A 23,372-nucleotide genomic window follows, 5' to 3' on the forward strand; every position below is an offset into this window, starting at 1 on the left:
TTCTTCGTCTGCTCTCAGAAATAGCATTATCCCTAGATGATATAAGAGCAGGTCAATATATCAGAAGGTAGAAATTTGAACTAATAGATTGTTTTAGAGAAACTTTTCAAGGACATTATTTTAAGTAGAAATAACATAAATATTATTTTGGTAATAATATACTACTTAGGCCAAAGCAGGAAAGGTGCTGGCACTCTAAAACATGCTTATAGGAGTCTCAGATTAATGTCCTCGCTCTGGGGAGAGTTTTACTCTGATACACTTAAAACAAAACTGAGTCTTGTTATTATTACAATTAACCAAAGTGGGATTTTAAATAAAATGTGAACTTTTGCATTTAGCATTGATTTCAAGTTAGATAGTTGCATTTCCATGAATTTTCTGGGAAAAATAAATTTTGGGAGTTCTGTTACACTTTAAATGAAATCTCACTTCCTGGCTGATGCTGAGTGTTGCAGAGATAAAGCAAGTCTGGTGCTGATTCTTAGAGAGTTTGGGTATCTCAGCTCTAGCCCTGCAGCCCCTGCAGATCGGTCTGTCCTCAGAGTCGTCCTGTATGAAGCTACAGATAGCTGCTGCTGCTTTTATTTATTTATTTACCTCCAAATATTGATTCTGTACTGAGAATGCTGTGTAGATAGTAACTACGTAACATGGTATTTTCTACTGAATTATATCTTGCCAAAAGATACCAAGTAAAATATTAAATTGAAGCGTTCAGTGAAATTATTAAAGCAGGTCAAGTTTGGCTAGATTTTGAAAAGAGAATAGGCTTAAAGAGTTCAGATATTAACTGATTTTGATACCAGGTTATATTTGTTTTAATTCCATAGGTGTATTGAGATCCAGATAAAGCACCGATGAAAGAGAAATTATACATCTTTTTAATAGAACATTTTGAAGGACATTTCTTACTGTGTTTTTTTTTTTTAATAGCTACTACAGCACCACCATGCAGTTCATGAAATTTCATACATCGCAAAGGATATCACAGATCATCGAGCGTTTGGATATGTATGTGGAAAGGAGGGAAATCACAGATTTGTGGCAATAAAAACAGCCCAGGCAGTAAGTATCAGATCACTGTCATTTTCTACAGTGCAACTCAATAGAAAAGCCGTGTTCATAAGAAGCTCTTCAAGAGGCCAATCTTGTACTGTTTATGATTGTGCTATAATGGCCACAGGTATCTGCTTAGATGTTCTTCAATAGCAAATGAATGAAACCAGATTGGGAAAAATGGAATGTATTTCACTATTTCTGATTTTTCATAATGTGATTTTTTTTTTTTTATAATTAGTTACTATTTTCCTTTCTAACTAAACTAGACTGGATACAGACACATTTAGTTATATTGCTATACTCATCTAAATAGAAAGTAGTAGATACCAAATAGCCATTTTGCGTGTAGTCTACTGTAATTTCATTGTATGAGAAACCACTAATAAATATGATCTTATATTCATGTATATGCCTTTTATATTCATAATGCCTTTTATATTAATAACAATCATTATCATTAATTTGCAAATATAGTTAGTTTGATAGAAACTACCCCAAGCCTGGATGCTAAGGTAGAAATCAATTCTGTATCAAGTTATCTCCAACATTGGAGTATGTTTTCCCATATAGAAACCCTCGTTCCTGTTTTTGCTTCCCTAGGCTGAACCTGTAATTCTGGACTTACGAGACCTGTTTCAGCTCATCTATGAACTGAAACAAAGGGAAGAAATGGAAAAAAAGGCACAAAAGGATAAACAGTGTGAACAAGCGGTATACCAGGTACATGCATAAGCTTAGACTACTGCCAAGAAAAGTATGGTTTGAAGTATTCCCCCAAAGTTGCTCCAAAAAGGCACTGAGCATCCTCAGCATTTCTTAACAGCGATGGGTTTGAACGGTGCTAGCTTCAAATGGACAAATATGAACCTAACAGCCATCGTGAGCTCAGAAGTAGGACTAAACATTGATGAAAGCTATCATTTGGGGTATGATGATCACGTTTAGCAACTGGAAATGATCTATTCATTTCCTGTGTAGTGTTTCTTCTAATTCAGAAGGAAAACTTTAATGAAGGTCTGTGTGTTGTAAGTCAGGTTTTTAAGTGTCGGATACTTTAGGGAAGATTCAATATACTTCTCAGTGTGTGTATTTGAATCAAATCAAATAAGGTGCAGATTGTCAAATTTGGATGAAACTTGAATAAAGTTGCTTTGAACAATAATGTGACTTTATCTGTATACTAAAGAAAGAAAACTATATGCTTACCTGCCCATTTTGCTTATTTCTTTGCTGTCCTTTAATTTCTGAATACAGTTCTTTTATCTCTACTGTTTATGTTCTTTGCTTTTACTGCCTGTCCTCTTACTTTGCTGTAGACAATTTTGGAAGAAGATGTAGAAGATCCTGTATACCAGGTAATTTCTGAAGCTATATGGCCTTGGAGTTTCAGAAATGACAAGATATGTGTTATCTTCAAACACAGCCAAAACCTTTAACAAGATGTTTTGAAATTTACTGAGATAGGTCTTCTGAGAAACTTGTAAGATTTTTACCGAAAGTAGCATATTTAGAGATTAAGCTGTAAATAATAGCACAGTGTGTCTGAATAGAATAGTTCAGTTACAGAAATATAGAAATAGAAGTATTTCATAAATATTTCCTAAAATGTGGCTTGTGAGTCCAGATTCCAAGTTTCCAAATGAGATTTGTCATCATTTTTTAATACCAACTCTAACTGACAAGGAAGTTATTTTGAGGATAAGGAAGGTGACATCTTGTTCTGACAATAATAAATTGACGTTTTCGTTTTGGCTTCTATGGGGCCAGAGTTTAATTCAGAGTGTGAATATTTTGAAAACAACAACAGAAGAATTGATGTTATAATGCACTCCTTTGTTGGCGTTTGAGCTATGATTTAATAAGAGATCTGAAATTTAAGTCTTGTTTTATCCAAGCGAAATGTCTGGGAGCAAAGGTGGTTATCAGAAATGTGTCAATATATTCATGTCCAATATCCTACTGAGTGTGAAGAAGAAAAAGATGTAATTTCATTTTCATGTTTTTGTGCTGAAACAAAATATATGATAGTTTACTTTTTTTTTTTTTCCTGGAGATTTTGTGTTCTTCCACTTAGGCATGTCAGTGGGAGGCACACTGAAAGAAACTGATTCAACCATTAGTGAATATTGAACAGTGCCTACGGTGCAGCAAGAAAGATGATAAGAATTAGGATGCCCTAAATTACTATTCAGCTTTTATAATGTCAGGAGTTTTACTTTGTGCTCTTCACAATAAAGCAAGAAACCTGAAAATGAAAAGTGTTGTGACAGCCTTTCACCGTGTGGCCTGTTACATGAGCACCAGCCTATTCTTCCAGTTTGGATTTAGCTTTTTTATTCATAGATAATAAATATATGTGGAAGTAATTGCCATTATGTAAAAGAGGCAAAATTCACGTTGACTTTGGAAAATTAATATTGGGCCACAGGCGGTCTCCCTAGTGCTAAAGAATTAGGAAGTTGCTCTAATGATCATTAGAGAAGATTTAGGTCTATTCATTGCCAGTTTATAAAATATGAAGCAACCTTACGCTGCGCTTTCCAACCAACCGGTTGCCTGCTGCCAGCCTGTACTTTGAACTTGTTTCTTTAATGCCTGCCTATGTTTTTACGTGGAATTCCAAATCGCCTTTTTCCCTTCTGTTTCATCTTTGACTTTTCCTCTCTGGCGGCTGGTGTAATAGTACATTGTGTTTGAGGCTGGGCACGAGCCAATCCGTGAGCCTGAAACGGAAGAAAACATTTATCAGGTATAAAATCGCTAACTTCGGGGTTTTTGTTGCAACGATTGCAAGCATTTAGTAAAGTACATTTCATATATGGTTCACTTTTGTTAGTTTTCATTCATCACAAAAATGTCTGGCATTTCATTCAGGTGACATGACATGAATAATCTGCCAGTCTCAGTGTGATTTTTTCCATTGTTTGTCATTTCAGCTTCTGCAAACTTTATTAACTTTGTCAATTTATGAAGGGTCTTAAACTTTTGAGTACACTGTATAAGGTGACAAATAGTGGATTCTCTTTCTCTATGTTAATTTTTTGAAACTTTTTACACCTATTCTAAGAAACAGATACTGAAATCTGATGGAAGGCAGACCATCCAAGCAATTCTTAGAAAAACATTTTGATGGTACTGCTCTTCTTTCCGGCTAACCAAGGAGATAACTGAGCAAAACCTAAGAGCTCTCAATGGATATCCCCCAGACTGGGGAAAATATTTTCAGAGTCCATATGTTACGTTAGAGCCCAAGCTTGCATTCTTCACACTGACAAAAAATTGCATTGAAAGCAATATAAAATAATCTTTTGTCATTCAATTTATCCTCAAGGGATCAGTACTGGGTTTATTAAAATATAATGTAATTCATTTTGTATCACATACTAGAGGCAAATCTGTAGATAGACAGAAATCTTTGTGTGCTGCAAGAGGACTGTGATTTGAGGAAATAATCTAGTATGGAGGGGAAGGGAGATTCAAGCAGTGATTAATCATTTCATCTAGCTGTACTAGAGCTTGATCTGCTAATAGGAAAAGCTTTTTTAAGGTAGACAGGAGCAGGGATAGAATGAAAAAAAAGGAAAGGGGTTTTTTTTAAGTAATGGAAAAGCTAGGAAGGTAATGGAAAAAACGAAAGGGTAGAGTAGTGGTAAGCCAAATTAGAAAGAAGCTAAGTGGCAAACATTAGAAAATAGCCATCTTATGGACCCCATCACAGGATCATTAAGATGAGATTCATTTAAGCTGTCTCTGTTGATTTCCTGGCATCCCACCACACACACTAGAATATGCTGCATCTCTAGCCCAAGACATGCAAAGCTCCCAAGGTGAGAGTATGTCTAAGCTGGAAAATTTTCTACCACGTAGTGTTGAAAGTTTGACTATTTTCAGGAAAGCAATCTGTTAAAAGATTACTACTCTAATTGCCAATTTTATGCTAGAAACAAAAATCCCATGACAACTACATTCAGACCAAAAAATTCTGATTGTTGTTCATTGAAGTGCAGAGCTTTTAGTGGCATTTTAGAGAGGTACTATTGGAAGCAAGCAAGGTGGAGTCGTCACTCGCAGTGTTTGGAGATCTTAGAGCAAACTCTGGTGGGTAGGGAAGAAGTAGGAACTGTCTTCTGAGGAATGGCCTAAAGAACAGGAGAGCTCTCTGGACATTTTCTTAAAATGGAAGTAGAAGATGACAATCATATAGTGAGGTCTTACCTCATTTTGAGGTACTGCTCTTACTGTCCTGCAAGTCACTAGAGAACTGCTTAAGGCTTCATATGACAGTGTCTGGATGTGATGAAGTTCTTTTCACATGTTGATGCACAGCAAATACCTGTGATACGTAATATGCCATACTCTCAGTATATGCAGTGTAGTATTGTCCTTCTCTGTATTTACTACAGGCAATACCTTGAATACAACAAATGCTGAGATGAGGGAGCTGCGAGTCTTTTTCTATTCTCTGTTGTAATTGACAGATGCTACAGTATCGCTACTGTAGACTTGCCCAAAGCCGTGAGCTTCCAAGTTCCTATGGACTTTGTGAGCTCTTGGCTTGCTATAAATCTGGGTTCCCACAGCTCAGGTTTTACACCAGCAAAATTGTTTCTCTTAGGAGATTTTGATGAACTCAGACCCGTCCATTATAAATAAATTAGAAAAGGTCCTCTTTTTTGTTTGTTTGGTTTTTTAGTTTGAGGCAAATTGTTGCCAGCTCGTATTATTTACTACAAAGCCTTCCCCATACTACCCTCTAGTAAACGTGCATCTGCTCAGAAATCTCATGCATCCTCGCTTCAGCCTTGCCAAATCTTTCTTCTGGTGCTGTTCTGGTTTTTCAGCCAAGAGCTGGTAGGCAAAGAGTTCATTTCTCCCTTGGTGGAAAAGACTCCTACCCAATGGGTAACTAAAATGGAAGATAGGTGCCAAAAGTGACTCTTTCTTTTTAACATAGTAGACATCAAAATTTCTTTTTTAAGCATTCTTTCTCTGTCTGTCACCTTTCTTTGATATATTGCCTCAAAGACTGTCTGTGTCTGTCTGCTCTTTTAATATTGTCTGCCTATATAAGTTGCTCTAATGTCTTAGTTATGCAAGGACTTGATCACTGAGGATGTACCAATCCTCTCACCTAGTACCAGATTTCTTAATAGCATCTCTGCCTGTCTGCTACTTCATGGTAGTGAGGTAGGGATGGGATTTTGTTGGGTGTTTTTGTATTGTGTATGTAGCAGCATTGGTCTCTATGGAGAGGCAAGTTCTGCTCCATCAGGAGATGACGGTCTGAGATGGGGGTTCTGAATTGCCGTGCTTGTATGGCTGGCAAGATCTAAGTACATCAGAATGGTTCACAGCCTGCCACAGAGCCAGAGCTGTCAGCAGCAATAGTGCTGGTACCCCTTTGCTGATATTGCTAATCAAATTAAAACCAGGAGAAATCCCTTGCAGACCCCCAGTCTACATAGCGATGCAAAAACCCACGGTGATACATGGCAAGTAAGGACAACAGGAAGACAGGCGGTATCGAGGTGGGAGAGAAAAATGTCTCTCAGAAAAATACCTCTGTCTTGATATTAGAAGTCGGAAGCTTTTTTCTGATGTAATTATAAGTTGCAGTAGGAGAGGGGGGATTGATAGCGCAGGGAAATGCTTGTTCCATAATAAGTTATGGATAGGAGTGTGCAAATGGAGATGACTTCATGGAGAAGTTGGCTGATGGGGAAACTTTACAGAGAGAAAAGAAAAATATATGCTGCTGATAGTTTATAAATAGTTTATCGTGCCACGTTTGTCCTCTTTTTATGAAGACCAGACTTCCCAGTGACTTACTAAATACACCACTCTTGGTTTCTGCTCTTGCACTGTCACTTAACAGTCTGTAAAAAGAGAGCACTTTATTGCCATGAAATTGAATTGTTCCACTCTTACCAGTTTCACATTATCTAATGTCATAGGTGGTTTTAGTGGAAGAAGACAGTACTTTGAGAAAACCAAGGCAAGCAAGTCATTCCCAGAGTAGGAATGGAAGAGCTCTTTTAAAAACTCGTTCAGTTTCAGTGAGGGTTCTGCGCTTATGCCCTTGAAAACCTTCTGAAATGTGCACCAAGTTAAAGATGCACCGTCTCCCATGAAGACTTTGACATTTAAACATGGACAAGAGAATGTTTGAGCTGTAGAGTTTTTGATACACTACACAAAATAAGAAATGATAGCACATCTCAATGAATAAGTAACATTCCTTCAGCTTCCCCTAAACCAGACCAACTCTAACATCAGAAATAAGATATTTATTGTCTTAGAAAACAAAAACTTAATCATTTTTTTGTCATATCTGCCATATTATTTGTCCTGTTAACCTGTGAGGTTTCATTATTGTCTGAGATGCAACCTTCTTATGTTCAATGGAAAAGTAGCACTGACACACTTAGAGCTTTCATGTCTGTTTAGAGCATGTTTTTACCATTCTTTTTGCTTGTGTCATTTACAATAGACATTCAGTTCTTCTAGGAAGGAAAAGAAATATAATCACAAATTATAAATATGTAAACAGCAGCCCTGAGGCAAGCAAAGCCCAGTAATATAAAGCAACTGAATTTACAGGAGTAGGCTATAAATGCCCACGGTATAAATCATGACTGTTGACTCAACTAAAGATTCAACCAGAGTTTTTTTAAGTGCATCATCCCCTGTCCATGCGAGGCTATTGACTTCAGCTCCGTGGCTGTTTGAGCCGTTGTGCAGCCTCAGACTCTGACAGGCCAGTAATTCCTTAATAAAATTGCAGAATTGTAACCAAACATTGCTTAGGGCGTATATCACTGCAGGGGTACATGTTATGACTTTACTTGCCTTAGATTATTAAAAGAATTGGAAGAAATCTAATGCCACAGGCCAAACCGTACTGACCTGATCGTGACTTCCATATGCATCTTCTAACCCCCAAGTAAAATGAAAAAACAACCAATTAAGTAGGAAGGAGATCCAAGTGCACCTGAACTTAACGCCACCATACCTAACTGAGAATGAAAATCTAATTTCTGAACACTACTGGGCTTTAGGATTTAAAACATTCAGATAGATGTTTTATTTCTTCAGTATTGTCTCTATTAATGTTACTGCTTGAATGAAAAGGGAGCCACCCTTGTTTTCATTTGTATTAAATTACTACCTTGTACTTCAATATCAATTGCATATTTCAATTTTTCATCAAACTTGCTTGGGTAATGACCTTAGTTTTCATTTGCTGTTGCAGGTTCCTACCAGCCAAAAGAAGGAAGGTGTTTATGATGTGCCAAAAAGTCAACCTGTAAGTGTAAGTATCTTCCCTATTTATATGCAGTAAAGAAGATGTGTTTCTTGGCTTCTGTGACTTCCATTGTTGTACGTAACATTTGGTACATTCCTCATGATGGAAATTTTATCAGTGATCTGTTGTGTGTTGATTGGGTTGGTTCAGAGTAACCAGGATTATAATGTCACTTCTATCCATCTCATTCATTACTTAAATCTCCTTTCTGTCTTTTCCGACTCATTCTTACGAAAGTCACCATTTATAAATGTGTTATCTGTGGTTAAGAGTCAACAGTGAGCCTTCTGCATATTAATGCATGAATCATTGCTGCCTTGATTAGAAGGGTTCCTCTATTACCCGATAGAGGTACAAGCTATACAAGGCTTGTCACTGAATGAGCATGGGCTGCATTTCCTCCTGTGTGTTCTATCAGAGCCATGCTTTACATATTATGCTCCTTACAGCTTGGTTTAGTAGGACAGCAGGGGAGGCAAGGTCTGAATAGAGAGGAGGTTGAGAGAAGTAACATTAGGAGCAGGTATGTTGAAACATTGTCTGTGACCTCTACAATGATTTTATGCAGCTAGAACATCTACACGTCTTGGAAGACTTCCTGGTGAATACAGTGTGCTGATAGGTGAAGTTTTCATAAGGAGCTTCAAATCAAATGTTACCAAAAAAAAGGGAATTTGCATTAGAATTACTTTTCTGTCATTTGGAAAAAAAACCCAAACAAACAAGTTGCATCAAATACCAACCTAACATACACCACAGAAAAGCAATTATTTTTCCAATAAAACCAACTTCTATGGTTGCTTAGTAAGAGCTGTAGAGTTGTAGGGCAGAGATATGTGCAATTGCCATTAGTTTAAACAGCTGTGGGAAACTCTGACAGGAACTACATCAGGATTAAGAGTGCAAAAAGACCACACTCAACAAATTCCTGAATGGCAGAATTTTTTCTCTATGTGTTGCATTGCTTTCCTGGTTATTGTGGGCTGTAATCAGCACACAGATATTTCCTCCTAACATTGCTATGTATTATTTCTGTAGTGCTCTAAGTATGCAAGAGGCTAAGGGTCAATATAGATTGTCAACTTAATTCTTTCTGTCCTGTGCCTTGTATGAACAGTACACTATTAAAAATTAGGGGTAATATGTTGGTGTATCCAGATGGCACCATTCCCTTTCTGTGTATTAGAATTTTGAAGAGGTGAAGCATTTATCCCCAGAATGTATAAGGAATGCTAACAAGTGGTTGAGATAAGAAGTGGAGCGACAGATGCCTTAGCAACAAGGCATGCATTTGCTGAAGGGCAGGTTGTACCGTTTAATATAAATCTGCGCTGTAAATACTTTGAGAAATTGTTCGGATACCATTGGTTACACAGAAAATTAGTATTTCTGAGGATCTGTGTGAGTATGGAGAAAAACAAAGGAAAAGGTCAGGGATTTGAGTCTACTGTGAGCATGGGAAAAATGCCTGTATTCGAGACAGAGAGAAACTCCTTTCACATAAGGATGTCGTAACTTGCACGGCTTGGGCTGAGCACAGAGACCAATATGTCAAATAAAAAAGATAAATGCTGGGGAGGGGCCGGATGGGGGCCTGAATTGTGACACTTTTGTGGTTTGCACAAACAAACAAAACTTGCCATAAATATTTCATGATAAGCCACTAAGAGGAGGGAGGCATCATCGTGTTGCCTAGGAAAATCTAGTAAAATAACTCATGTTGCATAACTAATTAAGGTATTTGTGGGCACGGAATAGCTGTAGATTTTTCACTCATTTCTCATATACTTCAGTGTTACAATTTTTCCTCTCTACATTTCCTGTGACTTTTTTATTATTCCTTCAGCAATGTTTCAAATTTATTCTGGATATAGTCTGTAATTTAGGTCGTTGCAGTATGACTGGGTGTCTTGCAATCATATCTGCAGACACTTTGGTATTAGACTGTCCTGATAAAGAGCATGACTATGAGATATAGGGTATATGGAACCTACTGCGTAATCATCACATATATTTAATCTGTCATCTTCATGAAGCTGGTTGCTTCCTTAATTTCTTTTTGCTATTGCATGGTTAAATTCAAAGTGATTAGAGCTTTTTCTCCAAACAAGTTATGTAATTCAATTTATGAAGAAAAAGAAAAAAAAGAGAAGAGGAAGAAATGTGTAGCTGAGATTTTTGTTTCACCTTTTTATTAGTATGTATTAAAAAAAAAAAGAAAAGCAGCAATAGCTCTTAAAATTAGCAATTTAATATTCCGCTGCCCATCTGATTTATTGCTCACCCTTCCACATCTGAGACTCTCTGTCATTGAGACACTTGCCATAATTTTTTTTCAATTTATAGCTGTCATTATTATATAAACCTCTAAAATTCAATCTGAGGGCAAATAATCTAGCTCATCTACCTGGTTTAAACATATAAGGACACTTCCTTTATTAGGAGATCTTGCTTTCATTAATTTCATAATGGATGAATAAAGTGAGAAACTTTCTGAAGCTCCTAATAGGTTTCAGGCACTATGAATTCTCTCTCCTGACAATACATACAACACGTAATAAAAATGCAGCAAGTTTTGCCTGTGTTCAAATAGAATTGCTCACATTCCCTGGACAGAGATCGATTTTCCGTCTTGGGATTCTTTTCCTCTGGTGTGTTCTCAGGCAAGTTATCTCTAGTCTCCACACATACAAGTGAGCGATACTGAAGTAGTCATCTAGGTGCCCTCCACCCTTGACTTTGTAGCCAGTGGAGAGAAATAGCCGCTTCATGGGGAAATTCCTCCTGTCTGCATGAGGTGTCCCTCTCAGGTGGAAATAAATCTACAACGTCATTGTTTCATGGCTGCAGAGGAATTTTAAATGAACTGCAGGTATGATAACTTCTAAATAGTTAGGCTTAGGTAGGTTGAGATCTACCACAGTGCAAGAACTAAAAGCCAGAATCCATTTTCTAAAGGTTACTTTGGAACTGGGAAGTTTAATTCATAGTGGTTTTCAATTAAGACGTAGCTTTTTAAGAAACCAGGACTGTTTGGACAAATACTGCTTTCTCTGTGCATATGGGATCCCGTTGGGGCTGGAGATATGAAGCATCTTCCTAGTAGTGCCGTGAAGCAGAAGTATTCAGCATTGTATATGCATCAAGATAGCTGATGTACTTACACGATACAGTGCCCTTATGTGAGGCCATTTGTCAGGAGGTGTCAAAGTACTTTATAGTGTGACTCCTCATGATCTATGATATCAAGTAATGTAAATACGGTGCAAATGAGGCGGAAAGGAATGAGTCTCAGATCTCAGAATTTGAACATACCCACTGAACTCAATTATGACTGGTGGCTGGTTGCCAAGTCACTTCTCTGACATTGGGATGAAAAGATTGCTTACTCAGTATAATTCTTTTATTTCCCTATCTCTTTGCTGCATCCCTTCCCAGCAAATCCTACTCTCCTGTAGATTTCCTCTGCCGGGCACATAGCTCAGCTCCAAACACATGCTTTTCGTGATAGCCAGTATCCTCCCACTATCTCTGCTTTCCTATGTAGCAACTCATACTTCTTGTATTCATTCCTGTTTTCTCACTGCTCCTTTCTTAGACCAAGTTTCCTATTCTCCGTCTATGGAGAATAGACATCAAGCCAGACAAAGAAAGCAAGCTTACCCCAAAGAGCTCGTGTTAAGCTGTACACGCTCCACTTAGAAATAGTGGTTCCATATGTGAAATTAACTGTTCTAAAAAAGTGAAATGTTTAATGAGCTCTTTTTGTCATAATTTCCCATCGTCTCCCCATTATACATCCACATCAAGTTCTACCTGTCATGGTGTTTTTAGTAATAAGAGTCAGACTGTAAATACCCTTCACGGAGACTGTCAATCACATCACAATAAAACCTTCTCTTCTCATCAAAATGTCTAAACTATTTGCTTACAATTTTATGAAGGCTTTCAAACAACTCATCTTATTGCTTGTATAAAGATTCAAAGCATTACAGATGATACCTTACAATGCAGGCAGTCTTCTGGCTGGTACCAACTACATGGAAAATGTTAACAAACCAGGCTGGAATGGACAGGACTGGCCATTTGGCTGGCCTGGGGGCAAGGCATGGGAGGAGCAGACGAATCTGGGCTGGACCTGAGCATGCTCAGGTCTAGAAGCTGTAAGGGCTGCCTGACCCTTCTGCCCAAACTAGGAAGCTGTGTTTGGGAAAGCTCAGTTTTAATCCTGGCTGGGGTTACAGTGCCATTTGCAGGTCTGATTTGTTCAGGTCTTGTGTTAGAGGAAGTGTGCCTGGGGGCATCTGGAAGCCATGGGCAGCCCTGGGCTCCACCAGCTCACATGGAAACTTGGTCCCTCAAGTAATGGCATACCAAAATGCCTGGCAATAAAGTTGTTCAGAGCAGCTTTCTAGATAACTCTGAGCATCCTTTACAAAGTGAATTCTTTCTGTGACACTTGGTCTGGAGAAGAGCTTTGTAACTCTGGCTTTTCCTTAATTTTGCATCAGGAGATTTACAGAAACAACTTGCAGACTGGTGACATTCACTTCAGCCTCCACAGTTAGGCTTTCAGGATCAAATTTACTAATACGAGAAGAGAGAGAGTGCACAGACCCAGTCTGTGACCATCTGTGCCTGCAGTCATCCATTTTTATTTACCTTAGCTAGGAGAGACATGCACGTTCAAATGCCCTGAGTTAGTTACACTCAGTTAAACCCCACGTACGAGGGTTAACGTCGCGGTGTGGGACATGCGTTTTTAACAAACACAGCTAGTTGTTGCAAAGTTTGAAAATATATTGGTTTGCTACAGTAATGTCTTGTGGCATGAGTTTCTTTGATGTTTTAGTGGCCATTGCTTTTTTTTTTCCCCCCCAGATAGAAGTGAGTATACATACTAGTATCTGTAGCGTAGACATTGCACTAACCTTTCTGAGAAGATTTTGTGCAGTGCTGGAAACACCTCTGCTCCGTGTGCTCCTCCTCTCAGCTTGCCTTTTGATTTAATACCAATATTAACTCTGATACTACTGCTGGCTTATAATTGAAACATTTAGCACCATGCCAAAGGTAGCATCTCAGCCCTGAAGGTGAGATGTTGTTGTCACACACATGCCCTCAAGAGCAAGACTTGTGCTGTAGCTGGAGGCCCTTATTATAACAGCCTCTCCACACCTCAGCCATTTGTTTCTGACTGCTGTGTGGGTACCGTCCCCTCTGCGACCTGCATCACCTGCCCTGTGTTATCCTCTGGGCAATCGCGGCGGATGTTCCTGGATGATCTCCAGCAATGCTGCTCACGTTATGCTCTCGTGTCTTAAGATACTTGTGTCTGTGGGTTTGGGGTTTTTTCCTTCCTTTGGGGTTAGAGGGGAGCTGCTGGCGTTACAGGAGGGTCCTGCATTCAGCCGGGTCTGGGTGATGCAGGAGAGGCAAATCGCTTGGTGCCGGGGGCAGGTTTGGTACATTGGACAGGTAGCTGACACACCTGTTTTGTTTGGACTTTGTGTTAGGTATGCATGTCACCAACCAAGGTCTGTTATTGTCTGTGATTTAACTACTTCTACATTGTAAAATGTCACTGAGGTTTGTCAAGGTGGTTTTTCCTTTTAGCAAGACCCATGGGCCTCATCTGTTGTTTTATACTTTTTGCTTCTCTTTATGCCTGTGCAAAATGCAGGTAAAAACTCTGAATAAAAGCCTTTACCCTCACTCAGCACTGGCATAAACAGCTATGCAGCTGATAGTTTGGAGTGGATCCACAGCAAAAAAACACTTAAATGCCTGACTTTGCGCTAGAGACTGTTCAGCTTCAGCTGAGGTGAGAGGCCGGGTCTGAGACTTTGCTCAAACCCCCGTGTCTTTTTCCAGAGAGAGGATCTAGCCACTGTCGGGGAATTTTCTCAGAGATTACATTGACTTGTGGCTACTGTGCATGGTGGAATGTTAGTTCCTAGATCAAGTGCTGTAATAACCAAATCTGTCTTTGTATTTTTTTGTTGACTTTGTATCACTTTTTCCTTTTTCTTTTTTTTTTTTTTTAAGCTATTTTTTCTGGGGTTATTTTGTGGTTTACTCCTTAATAAAAATTTTAATGGCACAGGAAGCAGAAACCAGGTCCTCCTCTCTAGTCTTCCCAGTTTATAGCGTCTGGAACACAAAGTGATGAGGTTTCTTCGTGTGTCTTGTATACACGGGTTTTGTAGGTCTTAGTGCCTGGGCTCAAAGTTCGGGATATTTCAACCGATCCTTGAAAAATTGTTGCAATGCCAGGTAGCACAAGAACATTCAAAAAGCTGTTAACCTGAATTCAGCGTCTGATTTCCAAAAATCTGGAGGGTTAGATGTTAGAATTAATCCATTCTTAATGTATAGACCGTTTAAGATGATGAATCTTAATCTGGATAGTTTCTGAACATTGAAAATATGCACATGCAAAGTTCTGGTTTCAGTCCATCCATTTGATATCTAGCATGTCAAATATTGATTTTTAATAGTGTAGGAATACTGTTTCACAGGTGAGAATAAAATGTCCTGATTTAATTATGTCATATTGATATTGTGGGCCACATCTTGAGCTCTTTTTAATCCGTAGGAGTTGTCCTGCTAACAGGCTTTCCATTCCTATATTTGTAATGCCATTCCCTGAATATGATCCTAAACCCCGCACCTGCAGCAGAACGATTACATGCTATCAAAGCATGGAACTTACTTTACATTCTACTGCAACCCTGTAGGATGTCGGGACATAATCCCACAGTGTGGGGAAGCTGTAACCCAGCAGCACTGCCCTTGATCAGTTTCATCGTTTTCTCTCTCTCTGTACTGTACAAACAGCAAGAAACAAGGAAGCACACAAAAGCTGCAGGTTTTGCCCTGGTGACACAGTTATCTTGTTGGATATAGCTGACGTGGGTGGTTGCGTGGCAGGTTAGATTTGTACTTTTAATACAGAACTCAGGCGATGTAAAGAAATTACAAACATTTCAGTGGCCTCTTACAGTTATGCAGCCCAGTAGGTCACATGTCTAATAGCATACCGTGTTCATAAACTTATCTGGATTCCTATACGTTTTCTGGGGTAACATTCTGTCCCTTTTGATATTCTCAAAGTGGAGAAGAGAGAGCATAGCTGAACCATAAGTCTAGCTCATTGATTGTAGGGTATAGTTCTGTTACATATAGTGAATTTTTGTCTTTTATGCAATATGACTGATGCAGATTTTATCTGATGGCTGCTGATATATTAAGTTGACAGCTGCACATTATATTGATTCACTACATTTTTTTGTAGTGATTTGCTCAGAGCCCTGCAGCTTGTAGTAATTTGCTAAAACATTTATTTACACACAGTCTGCTTTCTGAGTAGTGAAGTTCGTAGCTTTACCTGGTCTGTATCACTGTATGCATTAAATTATATCGGTTGCATGATTTGGTGTTAATTTACAAATTGAAGGAAATACAGTTCTGGGGAAAGTGCTGTATGCATTTTGCATCAGTTTGGGGAGAAGCTGTTGTAAATTTTTGCAGATTCATTTGGTGCTAGCCTGCATTATTAAGTACAGAAATACACAGTTCTTGGCTTTGTTTGCCTGCTGAAACTCAGGAGATTTCAAGGTTTCAAAAGTGATGTGGTATTCCGTAATGAAGGTAGAAATAACTTGTTCCTTGGTTATAGCTCCAGTCACCTGTTGTTTTGAAAACCATTAGATAGATCTGTGTAACTGCCTTGTATTTTAAAATAGTAAATTTGGGGTTATTTCTAATTCACTTCAATTGCTAAATTTATTCCCTGCAAGCATCCAAAGCTGTCTCTGCTGTCACGGTCTAGAAGTGGAGTTTTGCTCTCATGTGGAAGTTTGGATTTCCTTCATCACGTGTCTCTCCAGTCTGCAGTTAAAGAAAGCCATCACGTGTCGCCAAGGCTGGCTGCATTGTGCCACCCGAGCGGTGCCATAGGCCCCTGACATTAAAGAGTTCATCTTTCCCCATCTGAGCTCTTAGCATGTCCTGTGCCTCGTTCCCATTTTCCCCAGGGAGAACTGGTAGAGTTCCACACTGGGAACAAAAGATGCATTACTTTCAGAAATAGATCTTCAGGCAAGAAATGCCACTGATGCCAATGGATGTGTCTGGCAATAAGTCTGGATGGAAGCCTGGCTGAGGCTGGCGCTGACATTGAACCAGCCAGCAGCTTGTCCTCGGCCCATGATTTTCCTGCTGCGATACCCCTTCCCCATGCTGAAATGAAATTTGGTGCAGGTTGGCTTTTGCCACTGTATCAGCTGAAATTTTTTGCTCTTCCCCTTTGTTTCCAGTTTTCTGTTCAATGGAAAAATATGTTTCATTTTAATATCTTTGCATTGCATCAGCCTCTTGCAATAAATTGCACATATTTGTAAAGGTACCTAAATTTAAAGTCAGGCTTATGTTTCTAGAAGACAGATGTCAGGGCCTGTTAGTGCACAGTAAATGTAAATTACAACATTTTTCGTAGTTTGTGTCAACATTTTGAAAGCCTCAGTGTTTAGCGCAGCAACATAGTGATATTTCTGAAGGTGCAGCATTTCTTGTAAATACCTGTAGTGTGACCAGCATATACCATGGTGTATATCATGCTCCCTGAACCCACCACATGGGGTCTGGAGAAGATATGAAGGAGGTGACTGTGTGGCTGGGACCTTTGCACCAGCATCCTCTGTGCTCTGGGCAGTTTAATTATCCTGGGTGTTGTGTTGCCTGGAAGCAGCATGGGTCTGGCTGTAAGCTAGAGTCACTCTTTTGGACTCTGGATTGGTTAGAGTCTGTCGGAGAAAAGTGGTAATTGGAGCATTTTAAGTACCATTTCCTGTAAGAGTAAATACCTAAAGTACACAGGGAATTCAGAATGAAGTTCCCTTCAAATGAAGAGAAAATAAATAAATGAATAAGCAGATGTTTTGATCATACGAAGAGATCCTTAATTTAAAGGAAGTTATCAAGCCAACAGTGAAGCAATTCACTCAAACACTCCTCCATAATCTATTATGTCAATTATTCTTAACCATCCCACCTCTTTAGCTGCGCAGGGTTGGCTAACAGCATTTTTAACCAGCATATCCAGTGCTTCCCAGTGAACAAACAAAGGAAACTGGACAGCTGGTGAATACGAAGCAGCTCAAGGCTACCCTGTAGTTGGGTACATCATACCGAAGTCAGTACTTGGGTTTATTACTTCAAATAAACATACAGAGGAGAAGAATTACCTGAAGAAGAGAGTTCCTGACAAGTTAGAGTTACCCTATGAAACTGAAAAGAGAAACTTTAAACAGGAGGGCTCCCATGTCCCACGGGATTCTGAGCACTGGGTTTGAGTCCTAGGTGTGTGACGGATGCCCAGACGCATTTATTTTGGATAAAAAGCAGTGTGGTTTTATGGCAGCCCATGTTGCTGATGTGACCTGTACCTGTTAGGAATCACCCTAAACATTCACAGCAGCCTTACAACTAAAAGGTGGTGCTCCGCTATACCTGTTTAAATCCAGGTTGATGGTAACATTGTGGCTGCCATTACCTCTGTAACTGGGAAAGATTACAGCATTTGAGGATCCTTAGGATCTGTAGGAGGCTTGAAGATTGCAAAGGCATTGACAGTTTTTGCTTCACACACACATTCTTCTGTGTATTCTCTTTAATTAGGAAGTAATTGAGCAATTCTTTCTTGAGTTATCATGCTACTTCATTAATCCAACAGTAGGTTTACAGGAAAACAATGTGTCTGTTGGATGTTTTCAGTGTGTCTCCACCTGCTAGACATGGTTTTGACTGATGGTCGGTTTAGTCACGATTCTGAGGCGCTCCTCTGTTACAGTTCTAATTGTTCTTTAGATTGGATTGCAGTTAATAAGCAAGCTGGCTTGCAGCTCCTGGAGCTCATAGTCACATCAACACTTGTTGTATAAGGTTGTGCAAATAACTGGAGCTTTGCCTAACTAAAATAATTATTCGAACCTTAAGAAAAAATATTTGACGTAGCCAAAATGTTTACATTTTCAACCAAAATAAGAACAAAAATCTTTAGTTTGACTAACCGTTTGACTTCTCATTAGACTTCCAGTGTAAAATACATGCTAGAAAAAAGGGAATTGGAAACACAAAGGGGCAGCGCAGTTGGATGATCCCTCTTTTATCTACTGGGCCAAGTGGTACAGCACTTACCCTGAATGCAGGAAACCAAGTTTAAATCCCTGTGCTGTCTTAAAAGATTTGAATAGCTAATGCCCAGCTCAAAGGTTAATTACTAACTGCTGGTTATTTGCTATATTTAGTATCCTTCATAGTCTTTTTTTACTTGCTGAGCTCTGTATCAGAGTACAAGTTAATTACTGTGTGGGTTTTTTCATGCTTTTTAAGCACCATCTTCGCTCATTCTCTGAGATTTCAGCTTTTTGTAAGACACTACTTTTATCATCTTGTTTGCAAAAGTATAGCAATATTAAGCAGGTTTTCTCATGCTGTGAATCGGTGTACGTCCCTTGCCTTTGGTAAAACCAGGCTGGGTGACAGAATTTGAGTACTCTGGCTTGTAATATTTATAGAAATGAAAGAAGTAAGGTGCTTCACACTTTTATGAGTCCAAGAGGCCTGTCTTACAGATTTCCCATTTAAAACCTGAACTTTTGCATTGCTTAGAAAAGATATTTTTCAGAGTACTTGGCGATCAGAGGGAATACTGTAGTGGAGGTGGATCGTTTTCGATTCAAGTTTATGAAAGCTGCAGTTTACTTATCTCTTATCATTGCTTCTGTACTCTTGATTTTTCTCCAGCTCCTGGAGAATTATGTTTTCCTTTAGTGAACAGTGAAAAGTGTCATGAGGAGTTTTGTTACTGGCTGGAGTGGTTTAAAAAGCTTGCTGTTGCTTTAAGAAGCCAGATTTGCATATTTCATGTTTAAAAGATTTACAGTATGTCTCACATGCCTGTATAGAAAGATGGAGCTTTCATTATAGGTTTAATGTCACCGCGATACAAGAATTAATACTCTTTCCTCCGCCTCGGTCTGTGCGGCTGGTTGCAAGTGACTGGTGTGTTCCTGGTTGACTAAGCTGTGGGGGTGTTTTCATATTCAAGGAGATGCATTTTTGAATAATTAAAGCAAGCTTTTGCATCACTCTGTGGAGAAATCCACAGACAGCAGTCCTAGAGGAAGATCAAGGACTGGAGCATCTTTCTAGGCTTCTGGTTGTTTTCTGTCGTGCACTGGGGAAGGAGGGAGGGGATTGTTGACTTTAATTGCAAAGGTTAAGCTCTTTGTATCAAAAGCAGGAAGGCTTGAAGGGCCGAATTCTGCCCTCGGTAGCCGTGTTGCAGCCTCGGCACGGCTGCCGTTGCAGGCTGTTCTGTGCTCTAATAGACAGGGATATTGCACCCTTAGGAAGCGTCTCCTCACCAGTGTGTGATGCAGAACACGAGCTGATGGAAGATGCAGCTCAAGTGTTACATGATAATTGGGCACTTGGGGATGTGCCGTGACATGTTGGGCAAATGTTTTCTGCAAGGTCCCGCTGTAGCACACGTGGGAATTTCTAATGGTCCGTTGAACGCCGCGCACATGTTTCCTCTGTGCTGAGACGTAGTTATTTCTCAGCTGGTTTCACAAAGCAGTCGGTGTGGCTGGGGGCAGGATCCATTTCAGAGCGACGCAAGCTGCATCCCTGGATGCTGGAGGATGGGGGGTTAAATAAGGGGGCTGTCAGATCAGGAAGTGATTAACTGCTGGCCAAAACTGGTCCCTCGTGAAGGTGTAAACCCCGCTGGTTTCATTTTAAGAGTATTTTCAAGGTCTGTGTGGAGTTCTTTGAATAACCGGACACAGCTTTTTTCACACTTTCCTTACCTGGGACTGGGAGAACACGCTGTCAACACCAAGAAGGTGCAAGACTGGGTCCTTTCCTCGTTGTGCATGATGGCATTTTCTTCCTTCAGCTTTGCTTTTTGCAAGTATTTTTTTTTTCCTTCAGGTCTGTGATGAGATGAAGCAGGGACAAAAGCATTATAGGCCGCTTCTGAGATTTTTAAACTTCTTCGTTTTAAGATAGCATGGGATTACTGGCTGGTAACTTGTATGAAGCTTCTCAGTCATCTAAGATTTGATCTTCAGTAACTTGCTGTTATGTTTGTTTCTTAAGAAATAAAGTCTCCAACACTACCATAAATGTAATCTGAAATTGAGCATACTGAGGGCACTGAAGTGATAATTTGTGTTTAAATATATACGTGGAGATAGGTACGTATGCATGTGTGGGCAGTATGCTCCCACATATATTTACACACATGCAAACTGTGGATTTAAATATAACTTGAATTGACTTCTGTAATTTATTTTTAAAATTACTATGGAAAGAAAATACGCATCTTGAATATGTTTACATTGATGTTATAGTTCTCCTAGTTAAGAGAAAGCTGTGTTTTTCTGCAAATACTTGCTTTTAGAGATTTTGTTGTCCAAAATTCAGGTTTTTTCCCCTGAGGATGTTAAGTCCTTTCTTTCACCAAGCCAGTGAAAAGTTCCGTTAGCATAAGCAGGATCAGAGCTCACTGGGTATGCTTATTGCTGAATTAATAAATACTTGGGAAAATAAATAGTTATTGGAAGCGATGGAATTGCCTTATACACCAGAATACGAGATTTAGCACAAATAAAGTGTATGTTTGCCCCACATCCCAGAAGCATTCCAACTCACTGGTTTTGACTGCATGATTTCATATCTGTGCTCGCTGCAAGAGGGAAAGGGTTTTCATTTCAATAGTGAAGTCAATAATTATGTAGGTTATCATTTTCATGCTCAGAAATTCATGTCATTTTCATAAATCATTCATTTCATTTCATAAATCATGCTTTACAGCTGCAGAATGGAAACTTATTGCTGGACATTGATGAAAATCTTGTTTCAGTCACTCAGGTAAGGTTGTGACACTAAAAATGTTTTAAGGAAATACAGATGAAATCATCTATAGGAATAGTGCAATTTGAAAATGTTCAGCTTGGGACTAACTTCACTGGAACGTAGCTAATATCAGATGTGAATAATTCAAAAAAGCGTAATGGGTGAAATCAGTTCTGTAGTGACAGTGAAATCACAAAAATAAAGGATAACTATTTGGTGTGCATAATCTCATATGCTGCAAGTGGATAAAACTACATCTGTGTCAGAGAAGTTGCATTCATTTATCCAGATTGAGAATTGAGTTATAGAAATAAGATAGATACAGAATCCAGAGCTGAACCATTTGGGACTTCAAAATCCCACCTCCAAGTGTTGCTGTTTGAGACCATCTCCAGTAAGTACACAATGAAGTTGTGTTCCCGCTAAATTTCTCTTTACATCCTCTGATGTAGTTCTGTAGCTCTTATTGCGTATAAGATTGCTATTCTGTGAGAAATAATTCCGCTATAAATATATTCCTTTTCCTTGGAGAATATTGTGAATGAGGGTTTATTACAACGAATAGTGAAGTTGGCTTTCCTATCAGTCTCTCCAGCTGCCTGCTTAGAAATCCATCCACAGAATTCCTCTTAAGAGCTTTCACAGTATTGTATCTGTGAAGAGTTTCCAAAGATGCATCGCCCTGAAGCACTCTGAAAAGTATTATTATTCCCATTTTACAGGGGTATTGAGGCATAGAGATCTGAGTTGCCACCTTTCAAATCCATACCATATAATCCTGAGTTCAAAAGTATACTATCAATTTTCAGTATTGATGTGAAACGTGTAATATTTTTTCCACAAAAAATGTGTAACTTCACAGATGCTTCCTCATCATCTGTGTAACCACACGTGCCCTGCCCTTTCACATCCCCTCTGGCTTGATCTCCTGCTTCCTCACCTGGGATGGAAGCCATGGGGGAGCCTTTGCTCCTGGCTTCCTCAAAAGGACACATGCTATTTCTTAGCAAGCCAGAGAGGAGAAAACAGTGAAAAACTCACCAGTCATGCAGGAAAAGGGCAGATTTTGGGTGGCGCTGAACAAGCAATTTGGGGAGAAGAAAGCATCTTTCTGTAATTTGGTGTCCCCTGGCATCTCTTGAGTCAGTAGTGCCTGCAGGAGGCTTGAAGTGATTTCCAAACAAGTGCTGACGTTGTCATTATTCCAACTTTTCTGGACTTTTTAACAATACTTGCCTAGTGTGTTTGCACACACTGCAGAAGTGACTCATGGGTTGTTTTTTTTTTCCAGAAGCTACTTCTAGCATTATTTTAGTAATGTACACTAGAGTCGGTGAACCTAAAGAAATGTGGATTTTCTTCTTTTTTCCCTCTTCCATTTCCATACAGATACTTAGAGGGATATGTAAGCCCATAAGAAGAAAATATATTGGCATAGCACTAAAGCAATGTGATCTATTTAATGTAAGACATGATGTGAGGAAATGTGAAATAATTCATCCCTAGGTGCATCATTAGACAAAGCTGAGAATCATCCAAACTGCTAGACAAATTCCAGGTCTAAGTGATTGTAGCGTTGCTTTTGTGTATGGGAACAGAGATTGGATTGCAAAAAGGTATAAACCTTTGAAATTATTATATTTTGAATGATAGTCTCATTTCTTAAAAGATCCTTTATAATAGAAGGTTGAGGACAGGAAAAATTCTTAGGGCGATCTTGCTCCTTTGGTAGGTTGTAAAGACTGACCAGGCAGTGTGGTTAATGTCCAAAGCGCTGAGTGTTGGCTACATTTGCACATCAAGACTCAACTGAATTTCAAGCCTATTTATGTGATAGGAGGCTGCAATGTTTGTGTGCCTAAGCTGGGGAGGAGGTTCAATGAACTGAACTAAGATTTTCATTAAACTCATTCATAATGAGAATTGTGGCTTGCCACATGCGTGGGTGTGATTATGATACAGGGTAGAAGGAAAATCACTAAGCAGAAAGAAAGGTAGTGGAGAAGGAGTAGTTCTTGAGTTCCCATCACAGCTTTCCAGAATAGCCACCCTTATAAGGATGGTAGATGAGTTT

The 23,372-nt window shown here is 39.1% G+C and overlaps 1 protein-coding gene across 4 annotated transcripts in view; it reads left to right on the top strand.

Moving 5' to 3' along the window:
• DAB1 (DAB adaptor protein 1) overlaps positions 1 to 23,372 on the top strand; it is a 119,077-nt gene that overhangs the window by 79,135 nt on the left and 16,570 nt on the right. Inside the window, exons 4-9 of one of the 4 annotated variants that reach the window (XM_035891814.1) lie at positions 937 to 1,068; positions 1,663 to 1,782; positions 2,379 to 2,417; positions 3,746 to 3,811; positions 8,315 to 8,374; positions 21,257 to 21,313. In XM_035891814.1, the coding sequence (XP_035747707.1) occupies positions 937 to 1,068; positions 1,663 to 1,782; positions 2,379 to 2,417; positions 3,746 to 3,811; positions 8,315 to 8,374; positions 21,257 to 21,313 (474 nt within the window). The remainder of the gene's footprint in view (positions 1 to 936; positions 1,069 to 1,662; positions 1,783 to 2,378; positions 2,418 to 3,745; positions 3,812 to 8,314; positions 8,375 to 21,256; positions 21,314 to 23,372) is intronic. The other 3 variants (XM_009636242.2, XM_035891815.1, XM_009636243.1) reach the window with 3 other exon arrangements.

The sequence above is a fragment of the Egretta garzetta genome, unplaced genomic scaffold (genome assembly GCF_000687185.1).
Source record: "Egretta garzetta isolate BGI_Z169 unplaced genomic scaffold, ASM68718v1 scaffold163, whole genome shotgun sequence".
NCBI lineage: Eukaryota > Metazoa > Chordata > Aves > Pelecaniformes > Ardeidae > Egretta > Egretta garzetta.